The sequence below is a fragment of the Rhamphochromis longiceps genome, linkage group LG7, assembly GCF_057381845.1.
Source record: "Rhamphochromis longiceps isolate RC_006_pf linkage group LG7, R_longiceps_female_GT1.1, whole genome shotgun sequence".
Lineage (NCBI taxonomy): Eukaryota > Metazoa > Chordata > Actinopteri > Cichliformes > Cichlidae > Rhamphochromis > Rhamphochromis longiceps.
In genome coordinates this window covers 60,622,414-60,647,510 of record NC_140563.1, presented here as the reverse complement: position 1 = coordinate 60,647,510, position 25,097 = coordinate 60,622,414, and the positions used below count along the sequence as shown (strand labels likewise).

Sequence of the window (25,097 nt, the reverse complement as noted above, 5' to 3'; positions counted from 1 at the left end):
ATCTCAACAAGAACAAATTAATTTGCTGAATTTCATGCAGATGCTACATGATTTAATTACGTTCACCATAGAAACATGGAATTATTTAGTTCAAATTACAAGTTTGGATCTTGTGCATGTAACAACCACCCAATTTCATTTTTTGAGTTGACTCACGAAATTCACAAGATCACGTTAGATGTCAAACCACTGGAAAATCACTGGGGTTACAAGAGGCAGACAACCACACCGCGTGTATGCTGTTACTATTTCTTATGGTTTAACTTGTCAGGGACAACAACATAAAGCATCATCAAGCATAGCTTTCCTACTTTTGTTAAGTCTGTATTGACAGATTAATGCCATGGTGATTCGTGCTGTTGCCTCAGAGCAAGAAGATCCTGGGTTCAAATCCACAATGTGGCAAAGTTTGCAGTGGGTTCTCTCTGCGTACTCTGGTTTCCTCCACAGTTAAAGGGTAACTGGTTATTCTAAATTACCCAAAGGTGTTGAAGTGCAAATGGTTGTTTGTCTCTGTATGATAGACTAGCGACCTAGTGTGTACCCTGCCCTTGTTACCCTATCACTTCCGCAGCCCAGATAAAGATAAGGAGATGGGTGGATTGGAAGTTGCTGTAAATCCGTTGAATTCTTTTGTTGAACATTATGTAATATGAATACAACATGTACTACAGACATAAGTCACATTTCATTCATTCAACAAGATTATCGTTGGTGTAACAAACAAATATTTTAGTTCCTGTAACAAGACTTTTGATGTGCCAAAGTGTTTAAACAATATAAGATGAATTTAAATAAATCTAATTAGACTAACGTGGTACAAACATGTTGATTGAACAAAAATCAAATTAATTGAATGTTAATGTTAATATTATGTTAAACCTACACACATATATCGTGTTGACACAACACAACCAAGATGGATTAATATAACATGATTTGTTTAGATGGAATATAAGAGGCAAGATAAAATTACGTTCATCCAATGAATTATTTTTTTGAGTGCAGCCTTTCCAGATGTTGTGTTTTTTTAAATGGGCTTGTTTAAGTCATGATTTATGTCATGACTTTATTGAGACAGGGCTGCAGAATCCTTCCGACAGGTTTAAACACAGTATTATATGAAGTTAAGCTTAAGCACATTAAGGCAATTCTCCCAAACAGACTTAGTGGAGGAACTGCTTCCACACATATATAATTACTGAAACAGGTCTGTATGTTTCTTTCACATGGCCACATCCACAGGAATACGACAGTATTTATTAAGACGACCGGATTCAAACCAGAGGAAAGGTTTGTGTTACTGTTCAGTAAAACAAATCAAACTAATTAAAGAAATTGCTGACTCTGCCAATCTGCTCTGCAGCTGTTTGTTCCTGAGAATAATAAAAATGCTTTCAGCACAAATTTATCAGCACAAAGCGTGATAATAAATGAGAGAGCTCATCACGGTCAATGTGCATCAGGCACAGCATATGGCCACAAAATGCACAGAAACCAGAGTGGTGTACTATTGAGCAAGTTTGGCATAGGCAGGATTTCTGGGAGCTAAGAGGTTTAACTAATCTTAACTGAAGCCCAAATCATACAAATTTATAAAACTCTTGCATAAAAGCCCTGTGACAGACTGGTGACCTGTCCAGGGTGTACCCTTCCTCTTATCCCCTGTGCCTGGGAATGGTTCCAGTCCCCCCTTCCCCTCCCCCGGATGGATGGATGGATGGATGGATGGATGGATGGATGGATGGATGGATGGATGGATATTGCATATAGCTGCTTGTGTCCTCTCTCATGCAATGCAACCACACACACATTACCCCAAGAAAACTACTTATTGTTGTTTTCAAGGCAAGGAACATAAGAGCTGAGTTTTGTGCCATCAGAGGTATTTGTGTTGTAACAGTTTAACTTTCAGGTCTGATTGCAACCTTAAGATTTAAAGCTGAAAAAAATGGTCTGAAGAATCATTAATCTAACATTATAGCAGTCAGCTGTTATATTCCAGTGGCTAGTGAAGCGCAAGTGATGATTTAGACGTTAAGTGCCAGAAATCAACAGCTCTGTGGGGAAAAAATCCCTTGTGCCGTTTTGACCTCGTCTTTTAGAGCTGGTAAAGTGTCGGCGTGTAAGAGAATAAGACGGTCTTACCGAATTGCCTTTGCTCTGTGTGAGGCTGTGGTCCTGCTGCATCGGTGTGATGGGGGAGGATTTCAGAGGGGGGGAGAGGGTGAGGTCCCGGCGCAGAGGCCGTGAGTCCAGCTTCTCCCCCTGTCTGTCCAGCTTGTGCGCTGAGTCCTTTCCCCCTTCCCTCCCCTCTTTCCCTTCCCTTCCCTCCCTCCCATCTCGGTTCTTATGCCTCTGTCGCTGTACGGCGTGTGAACGCCCCTCTCCGTGACCGTGCCTCTCCTCCCCGTGCCCATGGGGCTTGTGGGTGGTTGAGTCTCTGGGCTGTAAAGGCTTCATCTCCATCTCGTAGTTGCTAATTTTCTCCTCGTCCTGCTCCAGCAGCCGGCCTCCCCTGCCGTGCACGCCCCTGTGGCTGGACGTCCAAGAGGCAGATGAGGATGACTCTGTCCACCTGGCCTGTCTGTGATTGGAAGAGCTGTGCTCCCGCGACTTGTGATTAGAGGAGCTGTGTTTGTGTCCGTTGGTCCGGCTAGTGCCTCGCCCACTGACCCCACCTCCTTTTGACAACATTCCCCGTCTTTTGTCTTCACTCCAGCTGTTGGCCCGTGGATACTCCCCCTTCCCTCCTCCACCTCCAACACCTTCGCCTCCCACACTGCCTCCCTCCATCAACACCTGAATTTCTGTCTGCACCACCCCCATACCTTTCTCACCTCTTTCTCCCCCCTCCCTTCCCCTGTCCCCATGGTCCACTGCGCTCTGCCGGTGGAAACGGGCACTCTTGGTGCGTTGCGACGGCCGGGCAGGTGGCGGCGGAGTGTGGGGTGGCGAAGACGAAGGCGGGCTGAGATCAGGGGTTGCAGCGTCGTTAGAGGGGTCGTCAGAGGCTGCGCTCTTCACATACAGGTCAGGACTGTCGGCCGTACCAGCGCTACTCGACAAACCCTCGCCCTCCACTTCACTGGACACTTGACGTTTGGGACGCTGCACTTCCATACCTGCAGAAGACATCAGAAAGGCATTCAGGATGAGAAGGAGGAGATGAAGGAGTTTTACTTGTTGGAATTACCCAATCTGGGTTTCTAAATGATACACCAGTATCACTGTAGAAAAAAATAACATAAAACTTATATAAATAAAAAGTAAGGGCCTGTTGTAAAAACATGATGGGGTTAAATCTTACAATTACATAAAATATATCATTGCAATTCCAATTATCACATGCAACTGTTTTAGGCTGGTGAGTAAGTGTGACAACACCCACAGAAAATAATCCCACAAGTTGCACAACACTGCATAAAATCTCGTTACATGTGTAAAAATGACTGGGTTAGAGTGGGGGCTGAATTTAACACTGTCAAGAAAACAATACAATTTTCTTTAGACATTATGTTTGCAGTGTTTTCCCTACTCCATCTGCTTACAGGATTAAAGCCACTGGGCCAACAGAACTCTCATTTCTCCCACATCACCAAGAAGCCAAAGAGGAAAACATAATGATCAAAGCAAAAATAATTCATTTGATTTAATTAATTTGTGCATGTGCAATGTGGGGTAGACAGAGCACAGAGCACATAGGAGAGGAGACAGAAGAAGAAGAGAAGGGAAGTCATCAGACGACTGTAGCATTTATGGTACAGCAACCTCCAGCTGCTCCAGTCAGCATGTTGAAGTATTGTTGGGCAAAATACTGAACCCCAAATTCCCCCGATTCAGTGTATTCATTAGAGTTTCAGTGTATATGTGACAGAGGATAAGTGCTCAAAAGCCCAGAATAAATGAATAAATGTTTGTGTAAAATGTGAAACTTTGGCTTGTAGTAAAAAAGCATTATTAAGTAAGTCTCTGTTTGTGCAGATCTTTGGGATTGTGGGAATTTAACAACACAAAAACACCAAAAAGCTTGCAGTGTGTAGCCCAATCACACAGTATAAGAGATGGTTGTAGGTAGATGTCACCCACTGGTTTGTCAGGTTCCTTTTTGATGACTATATAGGTCAAATGCTGACTGATTAAAAAGCTGGCTTGAACAGAAAAGAGTTGATGTCAAGATCTCTGCGAGCAGTAAAGACTGTACAAAACATTTTTCAAAAAGCATTTGTGTAAATTGCAAACAATGGTTGCAGTATTTGATAAGTATTTTTTGTAAATTATGACTTTTCTCCATAGCAGCCCCTAAGTGACAGGCCAACCAGGACACTGCCCCCTTCTGACAGTAAATAGCTACAACATGGGCACAGCAACTACGGACAAGCCACGCACAAGCATGCCGGGTTTATGGCTAGTGTATCACATTTGATACATACAGTTTTTGTGAGTTTTTGAGACTTTTACAAAAATAAATAAATAAATAAACTTAAAAAAATATCACACGGTAAATTGTGAATATTCTAGCTACTCTCCATGTTTTTCTGAAACTGTTACGTAAACAGTGAACAAAGCACAGTAGGGAGTTCTGTGTCTGCTGAAGGACTTGTGCACTGCAGCAGTTTCCCTCCACTCAAAGTCCACTTGATTAACATTAACAAATCAGCTACATGGCGCCAAAGTTGCCTGGCAATGCCTTCCAAATAAAAAAAAAATATGTCAAGTATAAAAACACAAGCCATCTCACTGATTTTTTATAAGCCTGTTTAAAAAAACATTTACAAAAATTAAACTGGGAGGAGAAGAAGTGTAAAGATCCTTCCATAATCGATCTTCTCATCCATTCCACCTTTACATCTTTCTATACAGTCCTTTATTTTTTGTCAGAAAGCAGAAGAGGCGGCAACAGTAAGGTAGATGATGATTATCAAAACAGGTTATCAAAACAAACATCCTGCAAAATGTCAGCGCTGATGCTTGTTGACAAAGATGCTCTCACAACTCTGTGTGTGTGAGGTTTTTTTTTAGCTGTGCGAAGAAGCAGACGAGCAGAATTGACGGCAAAAGAACAATCACTGTCATCTCAGCTCCGTGTGTGTGTACAGTGCACAGCATGAAGTCACTGTGTGCGTGTGTGTCACGCTGCATGTTGGACTGTGTAGGCTACCTGCAGCGTTCTACAGGTATGAGTGACAGTTGCAGAACCGCAAAGCTGGAGGGTGGTTGGCGTTGACCTTTACCACACACACAGCTCTTGATGTGTTTTGTGTGTTCGGGGTGTATGCTTACATATTGCTGCCTGCTTGGCTTGGTTTCTGGATCTCTATAGAGACGGATATGAACATGTGCTATATATAAAATTTTTAATCAGTGCATGTATGGTTGCCCACCATTTCCTGGGTGCTGGAAAGAAGGGGAGAACTGCTTGGCAGTGACCCTCGCGATGCGACTCTCTTCCTGGGCCTTCTGAGCTGCTGCTACCGCCGCCTCAGCTTTACCCTGTGCGTGAGCCGTCCTGAAACACAGAATAGTAAAAATAATAACTTTAATTTATATAGCATATTACAAATTTTCTGAGCAAATTTTCTGTTGCTGAGCATTTTGACAGCAGCAACTAAATGAAGCAAACATTTGAAAAAAACGCATATGAGGACAGCTAAACCATAGTAAAAGTAAAAGAGAGAGAAACGGTTTGGGAAATGTATTTAAAAAAAATCAGGAATGTTTTTCCCCTAAAAATATATTGAAATATGAAACTTAAATATAGTAACTGACTCAGCCCACTCAGCCCTGACTGTAACCATTGTTCCCTTCACTACATTCTGGTGTATATGGTTCATGAAAACCCTTTAAAGTCAGTCAATAAAATCTTAAAATCTATTTTAAAACATACCAGTTTAACATAAATGAATACAGCACAAAAGGCCAACTTTAATCTTTAATCTTTAAGGGGGACCTATTCTGCTCATTTCCAGTTTCACGTTTTCATGCTTGGACTATACTAGAGCACATTTGCATGAACTACAGCTCAAAATTTCAATTTAATTCAGTTCTATTTTTATATAGCACCAAATCACAACAGCAGTCACCTCAAGGTACTTTATTTTGGACAGTAAAGACTCTACAACAATACAGTGAAACCCCAACAATCAAACCACCTCCTTTGAACAAGCACTTGGTGACAGCGGGAAGGAAAAACTCCCTTTCAACAGGAAGAAAGCTCAAACAGAACCAGGCTCAGGGAGGAATGGCCATCTGCCACAACCGGTTGGGGGTTAGGGGAGAGAGACAGGACAAAAAAACCCCAAAAAAACCACACACTGAGGAAATCGAGCCACAAAAATAATCCTTGATCCTCTGGTGCATCTCCTCAGCTCATCCACTAGCTGGAATAATCAATTGTGTCTCCTTTCCCCTTCCTTCAATCAACCATATTATGATTGGCAGACCATTGCAAGAAGAAGGTTTGACCAGAGAGTGGGTGGGGCTTTTGCACTTATGGCTTCAACTGTGCGTACAAATAGACACAGTTGAGGCTATAATTCTTTTATTTTTATAAAAAGTTTGTAGAACAGTGTTAAGTAGGAGTTTTTAGCTATACATGTCTAAAAATAGGGAATATAAAACAGTGCAGTACATTAGAGGGAGATAAGGAAAAGAATAGAATAAAAGAAAAACCACTGTCCAAAAATACTGTAATTTTAAAAAAGTCATTAGAAACTGACCTTTCGAACAATAAAAGTGCCAACAATGCTCCACAGTGTTTCAGTTTTTCACTGATACAGGGGTATTTGTGGCTGAGCCCCGGCTTATTCACACAGCACCTACAGAACACACCAACTTTGCTCCATTAATTAGATCCCGGTGTTTGTAGCCCAAAGGGTGATGTCGCACTGTAGTAGCTTGAACACTTGCATAGTTAAAAGGAAGGTTAAAATCTGTTTATTGTCACAGTTATTCTAAACAGGGACTCCCTTTAATAGATTTTTTTTAAATAAACATTGCTAAGTATCTAGCTCATTATATAAAAAGCGAAGACACTGTGAGCAACCTTTTTGGCTGACTGTTTCTCAAACTAGCAGAAAAAGCCAACAGCAGTCATATTGGGCATCACAGCATCACGGCACATTTTTACTGATTCTGTACCTTCCTGGAAATCCAATGGAGGGATTTACACCACTCTTAAAAAAAAAAAAGAACTTCATTTAGTGCTTTAAATGGCAGAAAGTGCTGTCTGACACGCATGTCCAAAACCTACTATAACTATTTGAGTGGTTTGAAATCTGATAACCAAGAAAGTCACAACATAAGACTGATATGTTTTTCATATTCAACAAACCATTCAGTAAGGCCTTGCCCTCTGTAGTTACTTTGCTTCTGCTACTTTGACATATCTTGCATTAAAAGAAATGCTATTCTGCATACCTTGGCTGTATGGGTATTTTCCCCCAGAGAAGGTGGGTTATCTGGGTTTCCAAGGCAACAAATGTTCATATTAAACATGGATAAAGTTTAGAAAGTGAGGTCAGTGTATGTACAATTTCCCAGAGGAACCCACCTGAGGGATTAATAAAGTTTTATCTTATCTTATCTTAAGTATCTCTCTGAGCCAAATATTCAGTTCCAGGCAGTTTATTTTCCTACTGTTGGCATCAGCTATAACCACAGAAGCTCCACCCACCTGCTATTAAAACATTTTGCTTTGCTCAGAAGAAAGCAGGCTTAAAGGCTGTGCTTTAAAGAAGAGAAGCTAAACGATTAATTTTAGAGAGTGAATGAACTGAAGTGCTGCAGTATAAGACAATCAATGATTACTTTTTGAGATGTGAATCATGCACAGCACCTCTAGTAAAGTCCAAGAATTGAATAAATAAATAAATAAACTGAGGTGTAAATGAGCATAATAGAGCGTCTCAGAGCCAAGCAGGTGATTTTTGTCATTTTTACTCTGTGCAGAAATTACGTCTAAGTAGGAGAAAATTTATGAATGCCAAAAAAAAACACAACTGGAGAAAAGGTCATAATGCTTTGGTTGTATAATAACATTTTTCCTGTCATTATGGAAGCTTGACTAACACACCTACATCAATCACATCACTGCTGTGCCCATATAAAGCATTTATTCTGGGGTATTCTTATTAACAGAACCGGCATTATTCATTTTGTGTTTATATGGAATCTCTTTCATAAAAGACACCTGAGCCAGAAGGTGACAAACACGCGCAGGCATCAGCATATTACATGATACCTCAAACAGAAGCTGCGGAGGGACAATTACTACAGAGCCACAATATGATGAGATAGCATGCATTCATCTGTTTACAGGCGCTGTAATCTTCTGCTTGAAAATGTGTTTACTATCACAAAATAATTCATCTCACTGCCTCTCAGGCTGTCAGGCTTTTCACATCCCATTCATCTCACTAACAGCCTCTTTTTCAGTCTCCTTTTTAAAACCACTCTCTCACTCTTTCTGTTATTCCTCATTTTTCTTTTTGCCTCTCTCTAATTGCCCCTGCCTTCTTTATAACAAACCCCTTTTCATGTACCTCTTGTCCCACCCTCTTTTCTTTCTCTCTGGTAATATCAAATAGATCTTTTCTCTCAATTACAACCCTCCTCTCCCCATCATCTCTATATTTCCATTCACCTATCTTCCTCTGTCTATCCAAGGGCTCTCCACTCGTCTACAAAAGCGTCTCCATCCATCCCTTTTCCCTCTCTGGGCAGTAACAGTCTTGATGCAGTGTTGCATGTCGATGGCTATTGATTTTTTCTTCTCGGCCTCTCTGTTTCTCTTTTCCCCTCTGTGGACTCTCTGCCAGCATCCACTGTGTCAGGCTCACAGCATACACAACACCACCATGTGAGTGCACGCCTCCTGGTTGTAAGGGAGGTGAGGTATAAAGAAAGGGAAAAGACTGTTTCCTTAATTTACACAGCATAATCAAGGATAGTGCTTTTTTAATAAATAAAAAAATCTTCATGTGGTTTAAATGTCACGAACACACAAGCCCACTCTTAAAAAAGTCTCTCTGTCTAATTCTGTGTCATCCTTTCCTCCACAACTTCCTGTCCTGCTCCCGTCTTCCCAGGGAACAACCTGTTTCTGGATGAATCAACTGCCTGGAGAGAAAGGAGCTGCCTGTTCAAAGAGGGCTTGATTATACAACACAGCATCCTGTCCAAGAGAAGACGAAAAAAAAGAGCTACAGATGGAGGGCAGGAAGAGGAGAGGAAAGGAAGCAGAGCTGGAGGGAGGTGATGAGGAGGAGGGAAGGAGGACAAAGGACAGGTACAGTGTGAGGATGGAGAGTGAAGAAGATTGGTGTGAGACTGAAAGAAAGATTGAGTTAAAAGATGTTACATATTCGACGTTACCAAATCACTGTCGGGTTAATTGTGGGAAGGAGGATAACCAGTGGTATCCTAGTCATGGCAGGAGTGGACAGGAGGAAACAAGCTAGCACTGTTGCTGCTATATTTTTATGCAGACCTGGATTTTAGTACTATCATAGTCTTATCATATTCAAAGCTCAGTTAAGAAAATAAAAATAAATAGGATTCCAAAGGTTTTGTTGTGCTGTTGGGAAACGTAGCTGACCGCAGTTCCAGATTTCAAAGTAAAATTTGAGATATCAAAATAAAAGGATGACCAAAATGAGCAAGTCGGACAATCATTCACACTCCCATTCATACCTGTGGCCCATTCAGAATTGTCAGTTAACCCAATCCATGCATGTCTTTGGACTGTAGGTGGAAGCAGTCTGCACAAGAACAGGGACAACATGCAAACACCACATAAAAAAATAAATACAATGAAAAATAATTAGGGGCAGCTTGCCATAAACTTGAAGTATGTGTAAATGTGAGTGTGAATGGCTGTCTGCCTCTGTGTGTTAACCCTACAATAGACTGGTGATCTGTTCAGGGTGTACTCTGCCTTTCAGCTTTTGAAAGTGGCGATAGGTTCCAGCACTCCACCCTGTAGGCCTGAATTGGATAAGTGGAAGAAAATGGATGAACAAACAATGTGTTAATAAAACACAGCAACAACAAAACTGACAATAACTCTGCTGAGAAAGCAAGGAAAACTGTGCTCACGTGTTAGTGACAATCACAACAGAGGCCAGCCTGAAAGCTTATCCTCATATATCACCTATTTAACATCATACTGTAAGACTTCAAATTAGCATTTGAGACAATAAATTAATCAAGAAAGTTTTTACTGAGGTCACATATTGCATGAGAAGTAGATATATTTCCTAATACACGTCTATATAAATAAACTTCTTGTTGCAGCCAGAGGAGTCGCCCCCTGCTGGTGTTAAAAAAGAACAAATTTTAAAGCCATTTCAGCATCGGCTTCACTTTGTAAACGTGGACCTGTCTAAACCTGTCTACATTCATCATTTGTATACAGTCTATGATCTGAAACAAACCGGTGGCCTGACTTAATGCCAGACAGCAAATCTTTGGGTTTGGGGCTGTTGCTAGGGAACAATAAAGCAAGTTTCTCAAAACGTATGATGGCTACTACAGATACAGTATCTGCACCACAGAGGTTGTGTAGAGCACCTGCTGTGCACAGTAGTGCTAAAATAGATCCCTAAAAGAAAGAAATAAGGCTTAATAAAATATTGTATATTCATACAATCCCCACCCCCACATCTAACTTACATCTCGGAGACACCTTCTAAATGTTCCTTAACTGACGGCACACTTTGAGAAAGCCGCATTGATGCTTAAAACGTGACACATTCAGAGGACACTAAATGAGCAGGGATATCAAGGCCAAAAGGACAGGCGAAATAATAGGACAGGGGACATGAGGAGAATGAAAACAGAGCGATGCAGGAGATACGGAGGAAGACAACAAAGTGCAATGAGATGAGGTTAGGAAAGAGACAGGAAGAGAAAGTCTAATCCGGGGCTCACGCTCTAAGCTCCTCCATCATCTCTGTCATCGCTCTGAACCAGTTGATGATGATGAGGATGATTCATATCTCACAAAGCTTTCCGGTTTGCATCACTGCTAATAGTGTGTGTGTCTGTATTACTCATGTTGTGGGGATATAAATCTGTCTAAACAGTGCCGGGACTCCAACAAAAACAAGCCCCCATAAGGTAAATCTGTCAATTTCAGCATGGACACTTCCGCTGTGTCTCAGTTGGGATATTTCTGTTCCTAAACTTCCACGTATGGAGGCCAATCCATAACTTTTAGTGTTCCACTGTGGGTTTTTTCTATCCAGGCATGCTTTTACGGCATTGGGATTTCCACACTTTGCACAGAAGATGTCAACTTGTCTGCAAATGCTTGCTAGCTACTAGCTGAGCTGGAGTAAAACAGCTTTAAAAGCCTTAAAACACGCCAACCAGAAACAGAGACCAGTGGTTTCCAGGAGGTCACTCGTCTCTAGGCCTGTGTGACCGTTTCAAAGCAGCTCTTATCAGCCTTTAGCAACGACTTGCCAGGAAATGCGCATTATTCCCTTGTGACTGGTGCTTGCCGAGTAGTCACAGGCAGTGTCTAGGCCTTATTTATTTGACTCTATATTGTCACACATCCAAATTGGTAGAGAGAGGCTAAACTCATGCGGTTAAGCTGTCGTGTGACTGCAAAGCCCCAGTACTTCATATAATCATGCTCACAATAGTAAGTGTAAATACTGGAGTACACAGTATGAAATACAGTTTTGGATTAAAGTTAGAATAAATCACCGGCAAATGAATGTAAGTCAGTGTAACGCCCTGTGAAGTGATGGAAACTCAATGTGTGTGTGTGTGTGTGTGTCTCTGTGCTGAACTTTAGGCTTACCAATGAAACGAGGTCACAGAACTTCAGCGACTGGAGTCCTGTGACACAGTGAGTCACTGGTGTGTTTATCTGGTACTGACTAATCACAGGTAGCCTGATGAGAAATCAGTTACATCAGCACATGTGACAGCAGTAATCAGGGCACATGAGCTTGGTATCGCACACACACACACACACACACTCACACATATAAACAAATCTGGGATTTACTGTAACATCAGGCACGTGGACAGCTGACCCTGAATTTCTACCAGCTGTTGGATTCTCTTCAGGAGATAAACCCGACCCCTGACCTCACTGCTTGCTGCCCTGCCTTTAGGAACAAGTAGGATGTACATTCAAACTCAGCCTATGGACAATTTTAGACGCACATACACACAGCAAGAAATCGACGAAAAAGGGCCACAAATCCTCACACATTGTGCTTTCATTTTGCTCAAAGAGAACTGAAGCAATTATCCTGTGACTGTTTCACCTCTCAGGGTTTCTCCTGGTGTTCCACAAGGAAATACCCTGCTGTTCTGTTCTGGGACGCACACACACACACATACAGAGAGGCTGTTCTGTGCTGTGCTACATTGCTGCCCGAATCTGGGTTAGACATTTCTGTGTGTGTGTGTGTGTGTGTGTGTGTGTGTGTGTGTGTGTGTGTGTGTGTGTGTGTGTGTGTGTGTGTGTGTGTGTAGGAGAGCGGAGAGCTAGGCCAGGCTAAAACTGTATGTACAGTTAGGTTATTCTGGGCAAGTAAAGTTGTGCCGTTATCCTAAATCAGCAACCTGCTCTGAGCAAATATTTAAAGCATCACCACTTTGTTACTCATCAAATTAGTAAAATCTGCATGTTACCTCAGCAATATGCCGACAACTTCATGCTCCAGTCTCAGAACCCTGATGTTAAATGATGAAAAACAGGCCAAAATAAACGTACTATACTAATAAATTGGACTTTACCATTTTGTTTCCACAGAAGCATAAATATATATATATTTATGCTTCTGTGGAAACAACATTAAATGCTTAATACATCCTGAATTAGGTTGGAGCATTCACTAACAACGCAATCAATTGACATCATGATCTTTTAATGACCCAACTCAGGATGATATGTTTACAAATCCATGCTTTCAGAGGGGTTTATTGTCATATTGTTGCCCCTTACTGCCCTTGAGCTGGCACATCTTGCCCACAGCTTTGACAACAAATCAGCAAACCAAAGAACCCCCCCACAGTTTTGCACCTATGTGCCAGTTATGTGTGAATAAGCGATTTTAAAATGCCTTACTTGTATAAGCTTCTACATGTTTACTAGAAAATGGTTCTTTCATACACATGTTTACCTCTCTGTGTAATTTCCTGGGCCAAACATAACCAAACTGTGAGTAAGAATGAAAGTAATCAGAAAGTAAAACCTAAAGGTAAAAAACTGGTTCCAGATGAGTCTGGGATTTCAGGTGTGTTTGTGCCAACACTGCCCTTCCTATTGTGGACTGTGGGCTTTGTAACAGTGGAAACACTCAATCACGCTAGAGTAAAAATAGAACAACAACCTCCTTATGACTAGGAAAAATCGGTTGTTGCCCAGTGATTGCATTGGATTTATTTTGCAGTCCAATTACAAGTATTTGCATCAACTGTTTTTGATCTCAAGGCAGTCAAACAGTTCTTCGACTCAGAATGACTGCTTGATTCAACTGATTGTACTCTCATTATACTCCTATATTCATTTATATATACTTTCCCCCACAATCCTTATCTGGTCATAGCACATAGCTGAGCTTGGTTCTGCCAGCGGTTTCTTTCTGTTAAAAGGGAGTTTTTCCTTCCCACTGTTGCCAAGTGCTTGCTCAAAGGGGGTGGTTTGATTGTTGGAGTTTTCTCTCTGCTATTGTAGCTGTAGAGGTTACTCCTGTTGTGATTTGGTGGCAGATACATAAATTAAAATGAATTAAATTGAATATTAAGTGCCAGTGCCATTTTGCAGTTACATTGTCATCCTGATGAAACTACGTCCCATTTTGTGGAGGAATCTTTGAATCCCCGTATAACATCTATGAGGTTCTAAGGGGCTGCCACGGTGATGCAACCCCGAGATCATCTCCAGCTGAACTTAAACAAGGAACCCTTTAAAAGCCATGTCAATGCGTAAATCACTAAATTATGGAGCCGTTCTTATTGCATTATTGTGAAGCACTTAGGTATTCCTTTGGTTTTAAATGTGCTATATAAATAAAATTGTATTGTTACAGCTCAGACTGGACTCTGATTGTAAGCAGAGTCTAGAAGCAACCGATTTATGATTTTCACAAATTTATCAGTTTTTTGCCAACTTCAGTCCATTCAATCCCAAACTGTTAGCAGACGTTTTCCTTCTTCTTGACTTGTTATTGCTATCTTGATACATCAAAGTCATTTTGAAGGCAGCAATTGACTGCAAGAGGTCACAGACCTGGTTCCTTTGAAGCAACCATTTCAAAGGCAATGGGATCGCCAATCGTCCCACAGTCTACAGACATTATTTTTGCTAATGCGGTAGTAAAGCTACTTTCAGCTGGGGGTCACCACAGCAGGTAACTCCGCATTTGTGATTGTTTTATGCCAGATGCCCTATCTGATGAAACCCATTCAGAAGACCTTACATGAGTTTTTTCAGATAGTTGAAACAAACAAATACAGGTGCGGGAATCACAAAGTAAAACAGGAAGTACATGGGGGTTCAGACAGGAGGGGAGAGAGAGAGCACAGGAAGAACACAGCCATAACGGGCAGGGGAAACATGGAATAAACACAAAGAGAGACGAGGGCTCATAAATACACAGACGGGCACACAGGGGGTAAGAGTCACGAAGGGAAAACACTTAGGGAACAACACAACAGGACAACTCAGGAAACATGGCCTAAATAAGGAACGAAATACAAAAATACAAGAAACTAAGAATACTGGGCCAACATGGCCCAGGACCATGACATATTTAAGTTCACACACAGGTGTCCTACGTAGCCGTTTTAATAGATGAAACTCAACAGCAAGAGACAGCAAAAACCTGCAGAATGTTGGAAAAACAAAGCAGTTGTCCACGGGCACCACCTAGATTGCTAGTTTTGTGGTCACACTTGGGCTTCAATAAACACAACACAGCACAGATTAAAGCTACATGAAGATGTGTCTAAGAAGACAGTTGCAGCTCAGAAGGAAAACACTCTACCAGTTTGTTTCTTAAACACAACCATGACACAAGCTACAGACTGGCCACTACCATTAATCTAATTTTAAGTAAAGATATGCCCAAACGCCTGCAATACCGTAGTTTGCATTTAACTCAAAATCCCAGCACACATTGCAAAACTATTTATATTGATACGGATGCCTAGTTTCGGTTTTGTTCCAACTGCTATCATGCAAAAATTTCATTTAAATATTGTTTGTGTCAAGATCTGGGTTTATCTGCTTTAAGCATGCATAAAGTGGCACCCTACTTTAAACAAGGACACTCCGTCCCTCCTCAAAAATAATTCAGGCCTACCCACTTGTGCATGAGCTCTTGCCTTCCAAATATTCAAGCACAATTTAACTCAGCATTCATTAGCTTAACTTTTACGGCATTAGTCTTTATTCCATATTTTGTGTCTTAGACCTGCAAGATCAAGCTGCAAAGCACCGTTTCCAACCACACAGCTACATTTCATGTTATGTTAGAGACTTAGGATAAGATTTTAGGTTGTATTTTGGATAAACATATAAAAACTGAGGTATGACTGCAACAAAGAACAGAATATGCGACCTAGAATATATATATATTTTTAAAAAGAGTTCAGAAAGAGTAAAAATGAAACTGGTGCAAAACACAGAATTAAATGGTGACGAGGAAAGAACAGATATAAACCAGGAAACCCTGCGAGTATGAAATGAATTATACCAATAATGAAATTTAAGTTAAATTGTTAAATAAGTCAGCATTTTATTAAAAATGAAGGAAGACACTAGGCTTAAAATTGGAATGTAATGACCTCTGAAAGCGAGAAAAACTTCATTATTTCAAAGTAAAAGTCGCACCACTGACGTCATTCTGTGTGGCAGATATTTTATGAAATTTAAAATAAAGTTTTAAATAAATATATTCTAGATATATTTTAAATACGGTGACTGAGATAAACACTGAATATTAGATGAATAAACTTTGTTTATTTGAACACCAATAACTAATATGACTATTTAGTGAACTGAAGGGATTTTTATGCCTTTAAAACCAAAAGTCAGCACTTTCAGTGTTTTACAGAGTGACCCAGATGTATCAGTCTGTGTCCAGAGAAAGGTCCACAATCTGAAGCCTAATTTAGCATCGACAGGTAAACTGGAAGCAAAAGTTACTCACCCATAACTCAACTAGCTACTACAGCAAACTAATGCACTTTTTTATTTTTTATTTTAAAAAATGGTCTCTGTCAAGTTGAGCATTTAAGCACAGTTAAATTCATAAAGTAGTTCTCACAAGAAAGATGAAACCATGGAAACTATGTGAGCCAACCTACAGTATGATGTTTTGGCCTGTGCTGTAAAAAGCCTACAAGTCACTACGAATGCAAATATATTGTCATCATAATATAAGAAACCGAGCGGCTGATGTGTTTGCTACCTTTAATTTGTTTTTCTTTCTTCTATGTACGTGACTTCTCAACAGTGTGAGAGGAATTAGTTGAGCAGCTGTAGCTCGCTGTGGTCACACTGCCCTCAGCGGAAGACCGTCAGCAGGACTAATAGGATTGGATCTTTACTTATTCAGCTCCTCATGCATGCACTCTACAAACACAGACATGTTCAGCAGCTTCATTCACGATCTACACAGGTAAGCTTATAAGCAAGAGCAGGTTAGTCTGTGAGAGAGTAATTCAGCCTCTCTGCTCTTTCAGGCGCTCTGCCAGTGTTGTTGGCATAATGCGGAAATCTGCCCTCACTTCTAATGGGTTTTTTCTCTCACTTTATTATGCCTTTTTCTCTTCGTCCCACCTCACATCATTTCTTTGACACCCTCTGGTGTTTTCAATATTTCCATTTTAACGAGCTCATCCATCTCAGAAAGCAACTTGACATCTTGCGGAAAATTGGCGATCTGCTCCTAAACGTATATGCTGTACATCATTAACAGAGTGCAAAACATTACTGCATTATTGATCTGCTCCAAGGTCAACTGCTAATCAGAAAAAAAACAGCTCAGACAGCTGCTTCACACGCTGACTGACACTGTTGTCACTCTGCAGCCAGCTGTTTCTAATCACACTCTTCAGTATCTGTTGTACAGAAGAAAAGGCGTGATCTGTAGCTATACAATACTAACATGACAACAAAGCATGTAAACACAAAGTCACAGACAGAGCCAAAGTTCAGATCTTCATATTTGGGTGAAGCACAACCAAAACTGAGAGAGGACAATGATCCACAGCCCCAAAAAATGTATGGATTATATATAAATTATTTTATGACCCACATTCAAACCTTTAAGATTAGAAACAGAAGTTGGAGGATGTTATAACTGATTACTAGGTTTAAAATCCAGGAAGATTCAGACATTTTTATTAGCCAATTCACTGCTCCTGTGTTCTTGTGTTGGGAAAAATATCTTAACTCAAAATAGTCAACTTGCACACACTAAACACTTATCTCACAGATATAGAGCAGAATCTGGCTAAGCCTTTAAATCGAAGCTTTAAGTTTTACCAGTAGTCCTCCAAAGCACTTTAATGCATTCCATTTTATAATAAACAAACAAACACAAAACCTACAAACTGAGCCTTAAATTTCTTAAGTCATCACAATGTTAGGCAGGTTAATGTGAGTGGGGCCAGAAGATCAGACACATTAATATAGGGACTCATGTGTTTATTTAAGCGAGCAGGTGCCATCTTTGGGTCCGCTCCTCTCTAATACGTTCAAGCGTTTCGACCATGTGCTCCAGAAAGCATGAAGGCAACTTCTGGCTGCAAGAACAAGAGCTAGTTTGCTTTTCTGTGTTTGGCTCAATGACATGAAAAAAAAATCAAAAAGAAAACAGTGTGAACAAATCAGAAACAGTACGAAGGGTGTGAAATCTGTTACACAAATAACGGCGCCTCTGCTGTGCAGGCCGTCCGTGCAGTGTCAAATTCTGCATGTGGAGTTCATGAAAGACAGCACATACTTAGCCAGCTGACAAAATTTATGTCACTTAGATATATGTGCATAAATGCACAGATGCAGAACCCCTCTCTCTCTTTACATGGGATGTCACACTTTGGTACCAAGTCGATGCTAAATCTCCAAAATCACAGCAGGACTTTTCATAACATAGATGCTACAGGTGGCAAGAGATCTACATGGAGATGTTTGAGTTTGAGTTGCCTGATCAGGAATTTAACAACTTCATGTTTTTTAAAAGAATTTAAAGAGTTTCATCTCGTAATGGCTTTTTTTTTTTTTTTTCATTTGTATTCCAGTTTTTTCCTTGGTACCTGTTATTTCCTTCCTGTCTAAGCTCTACAGAAAGAGTTTAAAAGCAGCAGCTTTGTCACCACCAGAGGTACTGTAGCCATACCCTGGATCCTCGAAACAACAAGGTCTGGACACAAACTAGGCCATGGGCCTACTTCTGATGAGTCCCCACTTGACAAGAGTATCAATGTGTATCTGTGGCTTCAGGTCCCAGGACAGCTAATTACTTTCTGTTTTGAGTCCTTAGCTGTAAAAAAACAAAACAAAACAAATAAAAAAACAAAAATTGTTCTATATTGCTGTCCAAAAGTTTCTTGCAGCTGTAAAGAAGGTCAGGGCAAGCCCATTAACATCATCAGACAGACTGCTCTCATTGTTTTAGCTGAATGAACTCAGTTTTAATGAGAATCAGCTCTCATCTCCATTCAGCAGAACAGCTTTATCAGAGTCTTAACAGCTCCAGATGGGCTTGTTTGGCTTGCCAATTTCAATCATTCTGTAACCCTAATTTCACCTTAACCTGAATATTATTTTTAATATGTCACTGATCTCAATTACATGGTAAAACAAAGCCATCAGCAATTGTTTTTAAGCAGAGGATGGACAGGTGAAAGACGGAAAAACAGCTGTTTTAAGATGGATTAACACATAACAGCACCCCGTGGATATAAACATGTTGATGCCTGGGCTTTTGAGATGCAGCCCTGGCACTGCCATCTTCCTTGGGGGTTCTGACTCACCCCAGGTAAAACTTGTTCATTTATTAAAGACGTGCCAGAACCTGGAAACACAGTTTTGCTATGAACATGTTTAAATTGATGTACCTAGTAAGCTGACTTAATAAAGAGGATAAAAGCATTGAGGCAATATAATGGACAAGTTGTTTAAACTATGGGAACCATTTTATAATAGTATCATATTAATCGTTTTAAACATTACACGTCCTGTGAGGTGCGAGTTTACTGCTTCTAAAGGATTCAAGAGAGAGTAAGTAGCAGCCAGGTGCTGCTAATCAGATTCATTTAAATAACTGATTATCAGAAAGTGTGAGCAACTCTGTAAAAGCAGAAATTTTGGCAGTTTGCTGGTCCCGAGCATTCAGTTCAGGTGTGTATTAACACAATTACAAAATCTTTCCAGTTATGGTCATCACAACAACTTCAGACCGTGCAACATTCAGATAAACGACGAAAAACCCAAGAGCTACATCTTACAGGCCATGTGAAATTTGTGACAGGAAAATAAGAAAAAGACTGAACAAATACGGCTTGTTTGGAAGAGCTCCCAGAAGAAAGCCTCTTCTCTCTGAAAAGAACACGGCAGCACAGCTCAGGCTTGCAAAGTTGCATCAAGACTTCTGTGGAGACGTCTGACCATAATGCACAGCACGACATTTGGCAAAAACCCAACACAGCTTATCTGAACAAACTCCTCACACCAGCTGTCAGCACGGTGGTGGAGGGCTGATGATTTGGACTTCGTCTTGCAGCCACCAACTCCTCTGTCTTCAAAGTATTCTAATCTGTTGTTAATCTATGTTGGCCAAAACTGCATCACGCAACATCCAAGCACAGCAGCAAATCTACAACACAATGACTGAAAAGGAAAAAAGAATCAAGTCGCTGTAATGACCCAGTCAATGTCCAGACCTCAACCTTATTAAAGGCTCTGGCAGGATTTCAGGAGAGCTGTGCATAAACGAACAGCAACAAATTTAAAGCAACATTGTGAAGAAGAGTGGGACGAAATTCTCTGATTTTTGGTTAGCATCCTCTGCTAACAGAAATGCAGCATAGTATAACAGATAATAGTTTTTTTTTGCCTTTAGATGAGAAAAAATTCACAACAACATTTTTAGTAAATATGCTAACACTTCAAGAAATATGCTATTAGCCTTATTGCTGATGATTACTGCAGAGCTGTAAATATGAGGAAGGTCAGAAAAGCAAAGCAAATTACAATCTCAGGCTCTTGGATTTGCTCTATAACATAAAAAAACGACAAATTATGAAGTTAGGGGGGAATTTCCCTTAATGACTATTTATTTATCGTTTTTTTATTAACACTTAGAGAAATTGCCTGATCAGGGCTGTGTGGGTGAGATTTGATTAGCAGTGGCCTTAAAGCAACCCCACACCTGGCATCATCTGTTGATTTAAGTATCACTAAATTCTGATTGGTGTATAACATAAAAAATGACTTTAAAAGCACTTTTTTTCAGATGAACTGTGCCAGCTTCAAACAACTTGAATTTTAAATTAACCAGGACCTAGAACATGACTTCATTAAAAGGTATCGCGCCTATAATTCCCTACCTGGAAAGAGCAATCTCAGCCTTTTGCCGGGCGATATCTGCTGCCTTCTGCGCTCCCTCCACGGCTCGGTCCACCTTCTCCCTGATCTTACTGGCTCGGAGGGGGATCAGGTTCTTCCTCTTGCCGCTCACCAGGATGTTCTGCTTGTACTTCCCTTCCTCTTTTGTGCCATCAGGAAACGTGGTGCAGCCATAGCCGTGCCGCTTGTTGCTGAGCCACTCCCCTTCGTACTGCAGCCCATCGGACCGCCGACTCACGCCGAATCCGGTCCGCTTGTCGTTCTTCCACTCCCCGCAGTAGGTCTCTGTTGCTGTGGCGTCCACATCGTCTTCAGCGACTGTCAGCTCTGTGTCTGCATCTCCAAGGCTGGAAAGGGTGAAAGGTTACATTAAAATAGTAAATAATCAATCATGGAAGGATCATAAAATGTTGAAATGAAACAGCCAGAGCCAGACTTCTGTGCCACGGTGACTATATTAAGAATATCTACTACTGCCAGCCATTAGGTTACGAGGTGGCGACTCAAGTCAAAATAAGCCGGCTCAATCCAGCATACCTGGAGTTTGACGCCAAGCACTTCCATGTAACATCTAAGCCAGATTAAGAAGCTGAAGTTCACACAATGAATGAAACTGGCATTAAACTTCTCCTCAGGCACCGGTCCAGTGGACCAACATACTGTCCTTTGACCTATAGTCTCCTTTGGAATGCATGCCAATCCATTTAAAGGCACTTAAGAAGAATGGGTGTTTGTTTTTTCCTTGAATCCCTGTCCTCCAAATGAAGGACAGGTCACTTCATAGTACGTCATTCCACTACCCTGCCACAGAGTTGATATCTGACTCACCACGTTGGACTAACCACGTTCCAAAGTCATTCCAGTCACAATCTTTCAAAGCTAGACTTCCTCTTGCGTGAATCAAGAAAGGAGACCACAGTAGGTGGTGTTATTTGTATGATTTTTGGTGGATAGACTCATGTTTGATTGACATACTTTTCAAGTAAACATTGCTGTTGAGTTAAAATCCTGCCAGAATTTCTTAGAGTGTTAAATGTCTGACTTTTACAGTAAATTTGAACTTTTCAGGGATAAATATATTAGATTGCATAACTAAAACATGACAACGATGATGGGTATCAGTATGATTACTGTGGAACTGGTCAAGGAAGGATCAGTTTTAGTTAACCAACACAGTATGCTGGATTTCTAAGGTTTATTTTGGGGCTTTTTGCCTTCATTTGATAGTTAAACAGTGTGGAGTAGACAGGAAAGGGCTGCAGGTTAGACTTGAACCCAGTCTGCTGCGTTTTAGTCATAAGGCATATGCATACCTGCTCAGCCAGTGAGCTAAACTGGTGCCCTAGTATACAGCGTGAAACAGGCTTCAAACTAATGAAAAATTATGTTTGAGAACAAAAGGTTTGGCAGATTGCCCCAAATTTGGATGAAAACTATATGTGCAAAAAGGTCTTTGTGGGTCTTTTATATCTGGTATCCTGCAGCAGCCCAAACCTACCACCTCTATTGTCCACGTGCCATTACCTGATGGTAGAGTTGATATCAGATGCAGCAGAGGACACGGTACTCATGCCAGCTTCACTCCTGAATGAGCTCTGTTTAGACCTCTGGGAGGCCAAAGAGCTCCTGGACTCTGACTTCCTCAGCTTGAGACCTGACAGGATGGATCTTCGAAAAAGCCCGCCCTTCCTTTTCCCCTTCAGCAGCTCAGCCTCGCTGTGCGCTGTCAGCACAAAACCTCCCCGAGACACCGCGGGGCTGCTGCCGCTGCTGCCTGTGCTGCACATGGAGACGCTGGTGGTCAGCGTGCCGGGAAGGGGGGGAGGTCCAGGAACCATTGCCCCAGTCCGGTCCAGCAGAGCTGTCCCATTGCTGTGCTCTGAACCGGAGCGGAGAGAGTTTATGGAGGTACGAAGCGGGGAGCGGATAACGGCTGCCATACCGTAAGGGACGCTCTGACGAACTCCGTAGCCATGACGCATCCCGCCAACCCACTGACCCTGAAATGTTCCTGAGGGGGAAAGAAGAAAACACTGATTAGACCTGATCAAGATCACATGGAGATGCATAAACAAACAACAAAATCCCAACCACTGACAACAATCAGTGCTTTATGGCATTAATGAAAGTCATGAAGTGATAATAATTCGCACATAATGATTAATTTGTACACCTTTACTGTGTCGACTGACACTATAGTTCCCACAGCTACAGAGTCAGATACATAATGAATTCAAAAACGGGAAGAAAATGGATTTCTTTATGGGTTAAATGAGGGATTTCACAAGTGATCATTTCAGTCAGCTGTTATGCAAAATACTTACAGTCGCATTAATTAAAATGTGCCAAAAGGTGCTGCCTAGAAATACCTGTCGTCAACACAAAAGTGTTAAACTGCAGTTGTTATACGGGTGTAGGGCAGCTCAAGTTAAATCCCCATAGAGTTTGTTGTTAACATAATGTCTGAGACTGAGATCCCCGAGGCCTCATCCACCTGAGACTGTCTAAATAAGGGATTTAACCCCTTAACGCCTAATTTTTGTCAAAACTTACATAAACGATAAATTTTAATCAATACATTGCAAAAAATGTGGGATGTAGCAAATATGATAAAAAGATTAAAACGAATTTAAGCACATTAATATTTAATTGATTGTTTTTAATTGCCTGAATAAATGCTTAATTTTCAAAAACTTTAAATTTAACTTTAAATTTTCTGGCAACAATTTCACAATTCAGGCTTTAAAGGTTAATATCTGTCCCTAAATATGGAGTTCAGAGATATATACGGATGTGATTGCACTAATGGTAATTTAACTTGAAATGCAGCATTATAAATTGAACAAAATAAGTGAAAATAATTATTCTGTAATGAGTCTGAATGACAGACGTGCATGAACAGGAAGTCTTTCTGTAAAACGGTCACAATATACAGGAAGATAAGTAATGCCCACAGGATCAGCCACTCAGACTCTTTACAAGAAGAGCAGGTCCAGACTTTGTGTACAGGGGTAACTGGGATCTAACAATACCCATCAGCAGAAAGAAACATGTTTAGGTTTTGGTCTCTAATGTTAATATATCTGCTGATAACAGTGGAACTCAACTAAAGTCAATTAGTAAATAATGGACTGTAACTTAACATTGCTGTCAATTAATTGCTGGCAAGCCAGTGATCAAATTAGCAGGTGTACCCCCTTTACAAATACGTTAACAAACAAATATAAACAAACAAATGAAAACGAGATGGCGATGGAGGTTTCAATGAAACAATCCAAAAAGCCACAGCATGCTCTCCCAGGAGAGGCCATCTTTTGTATACAGTGTGAAATATTTCCAAAACCTACAGCATATACTACATGTAGACTCAAATGTATTAATAATTTCTCATTTATATTTGCCTGTATTTACCAATTTTGTCTCCTTAAGAAATTGTAGGAATGAAACTTTAACACCGTCACACATAGAGCAATTATGAATATCCATATGTTTAAGATTATATATATATATATATATATATATATATATATACATATATATGTTTTAGACTCACCACCAAATACGAAATGAAGAATTTGAAAAAACACTGCAAGCCTGGCAAAAACCACCCATAGGTGGGAAGGGTTTTTTTTTTTTTACCAGTAAATAGTAGCTATCAGCATGCACAACATCACAGCTTTCATCCTGCTAGCTGTCTGGCTGGGCTAGCTTCTCTCTGTTTTCTTTCTGCTTTGCTCTGCTGGTATCTTCACCATCGCGCACTCTTGTTTTTGATATTGAAGGAGAGGAGGCGTAAAGAGCAGTGAGGGGTTTGTGACATTAACACAGTGGGTGCTGCAGTTATGTGGTAAGGTGCACTAACCTACGGCTACTGTGACCCCGAAAGAACCATTTGATTTAGCAGAAGATTACTGAAGAGAGAGGGACGTCGGTTTTGGAGCCAAAAAGGTTTCCTGAGGTCAGTAAAAAAAACTCCTTAGCTCCATAGCTCAGCTTGACTTACTCATACCAAATATTAGTATTTATCTATAAAACCCTCTATTCTATGGTCTCTGGACTACTTAGTTCATTTAACCCAAAAATCCACATTTCAAAGTCAAACTAAAGACCTGAAATAACAATATAAAAACACCAAAACTACAATAGTTTCCCGGCAACATTTGAAAATGAAGGCATCTGCTTCTGGTTTTATTTCTCAATAAAGGCAATACAGACATGACCATTAAAGCATCATTAATGAGGAGTTCCTGAATGACTCAATTAATCGTTATACAGATGATAATGAAAATTTACTGGAGAACAGATTTAATCCAGTGATGTTTAGTTCATCTGTGAGTAATGAACACTTACACCACTTGCTGCAAAGTACTGATTTTTTGTACTCTCTGGTATTTAATTTAACTAATTGACTGTGAGTGCGAACGATTGTCTCTCCGTGTTGGCCCTGCGTCAGATTGGCGACCTGTCCACGGTGTCCAGTGGAGGCTGG

The 25,097-nt window shown here is 40.7% G+C and overlaps 1 protein-coding gene across 1 annotated transcript in view; it reads right to left on the bottom strand.

Moving 5' to 3' along the window:
- The window catches only part of jph3b (junctophilin 3b), a 56,015-nt gene that overhangs the window by 13,513 nt on the left and 17,405 nt on the right, over positions 1-25,097 (bottom strand). The window contains exons 2-5 of the mRNA XM_085414671.1: positions 22,133-22,619; positions 20,590-20,955; positions 5,385-5,509; positions 2,149-3,125 (exon numbers count right to left, since the gene is read on the bottom strand). Of these exons, the coding sequence (XP_085270797.1) occupies positions 2,149-3,125; positions 5,385-5,509; positions 20,590-20,955; positions 22,133-22,619 (1,955 nt within the window). The remainder of the gene's footprint in view (positions 1-2,148; positions 3,126-5,384; positions 5,510-20,589; positions 20,956-22,132; positions 22,620-25,097) is intronic.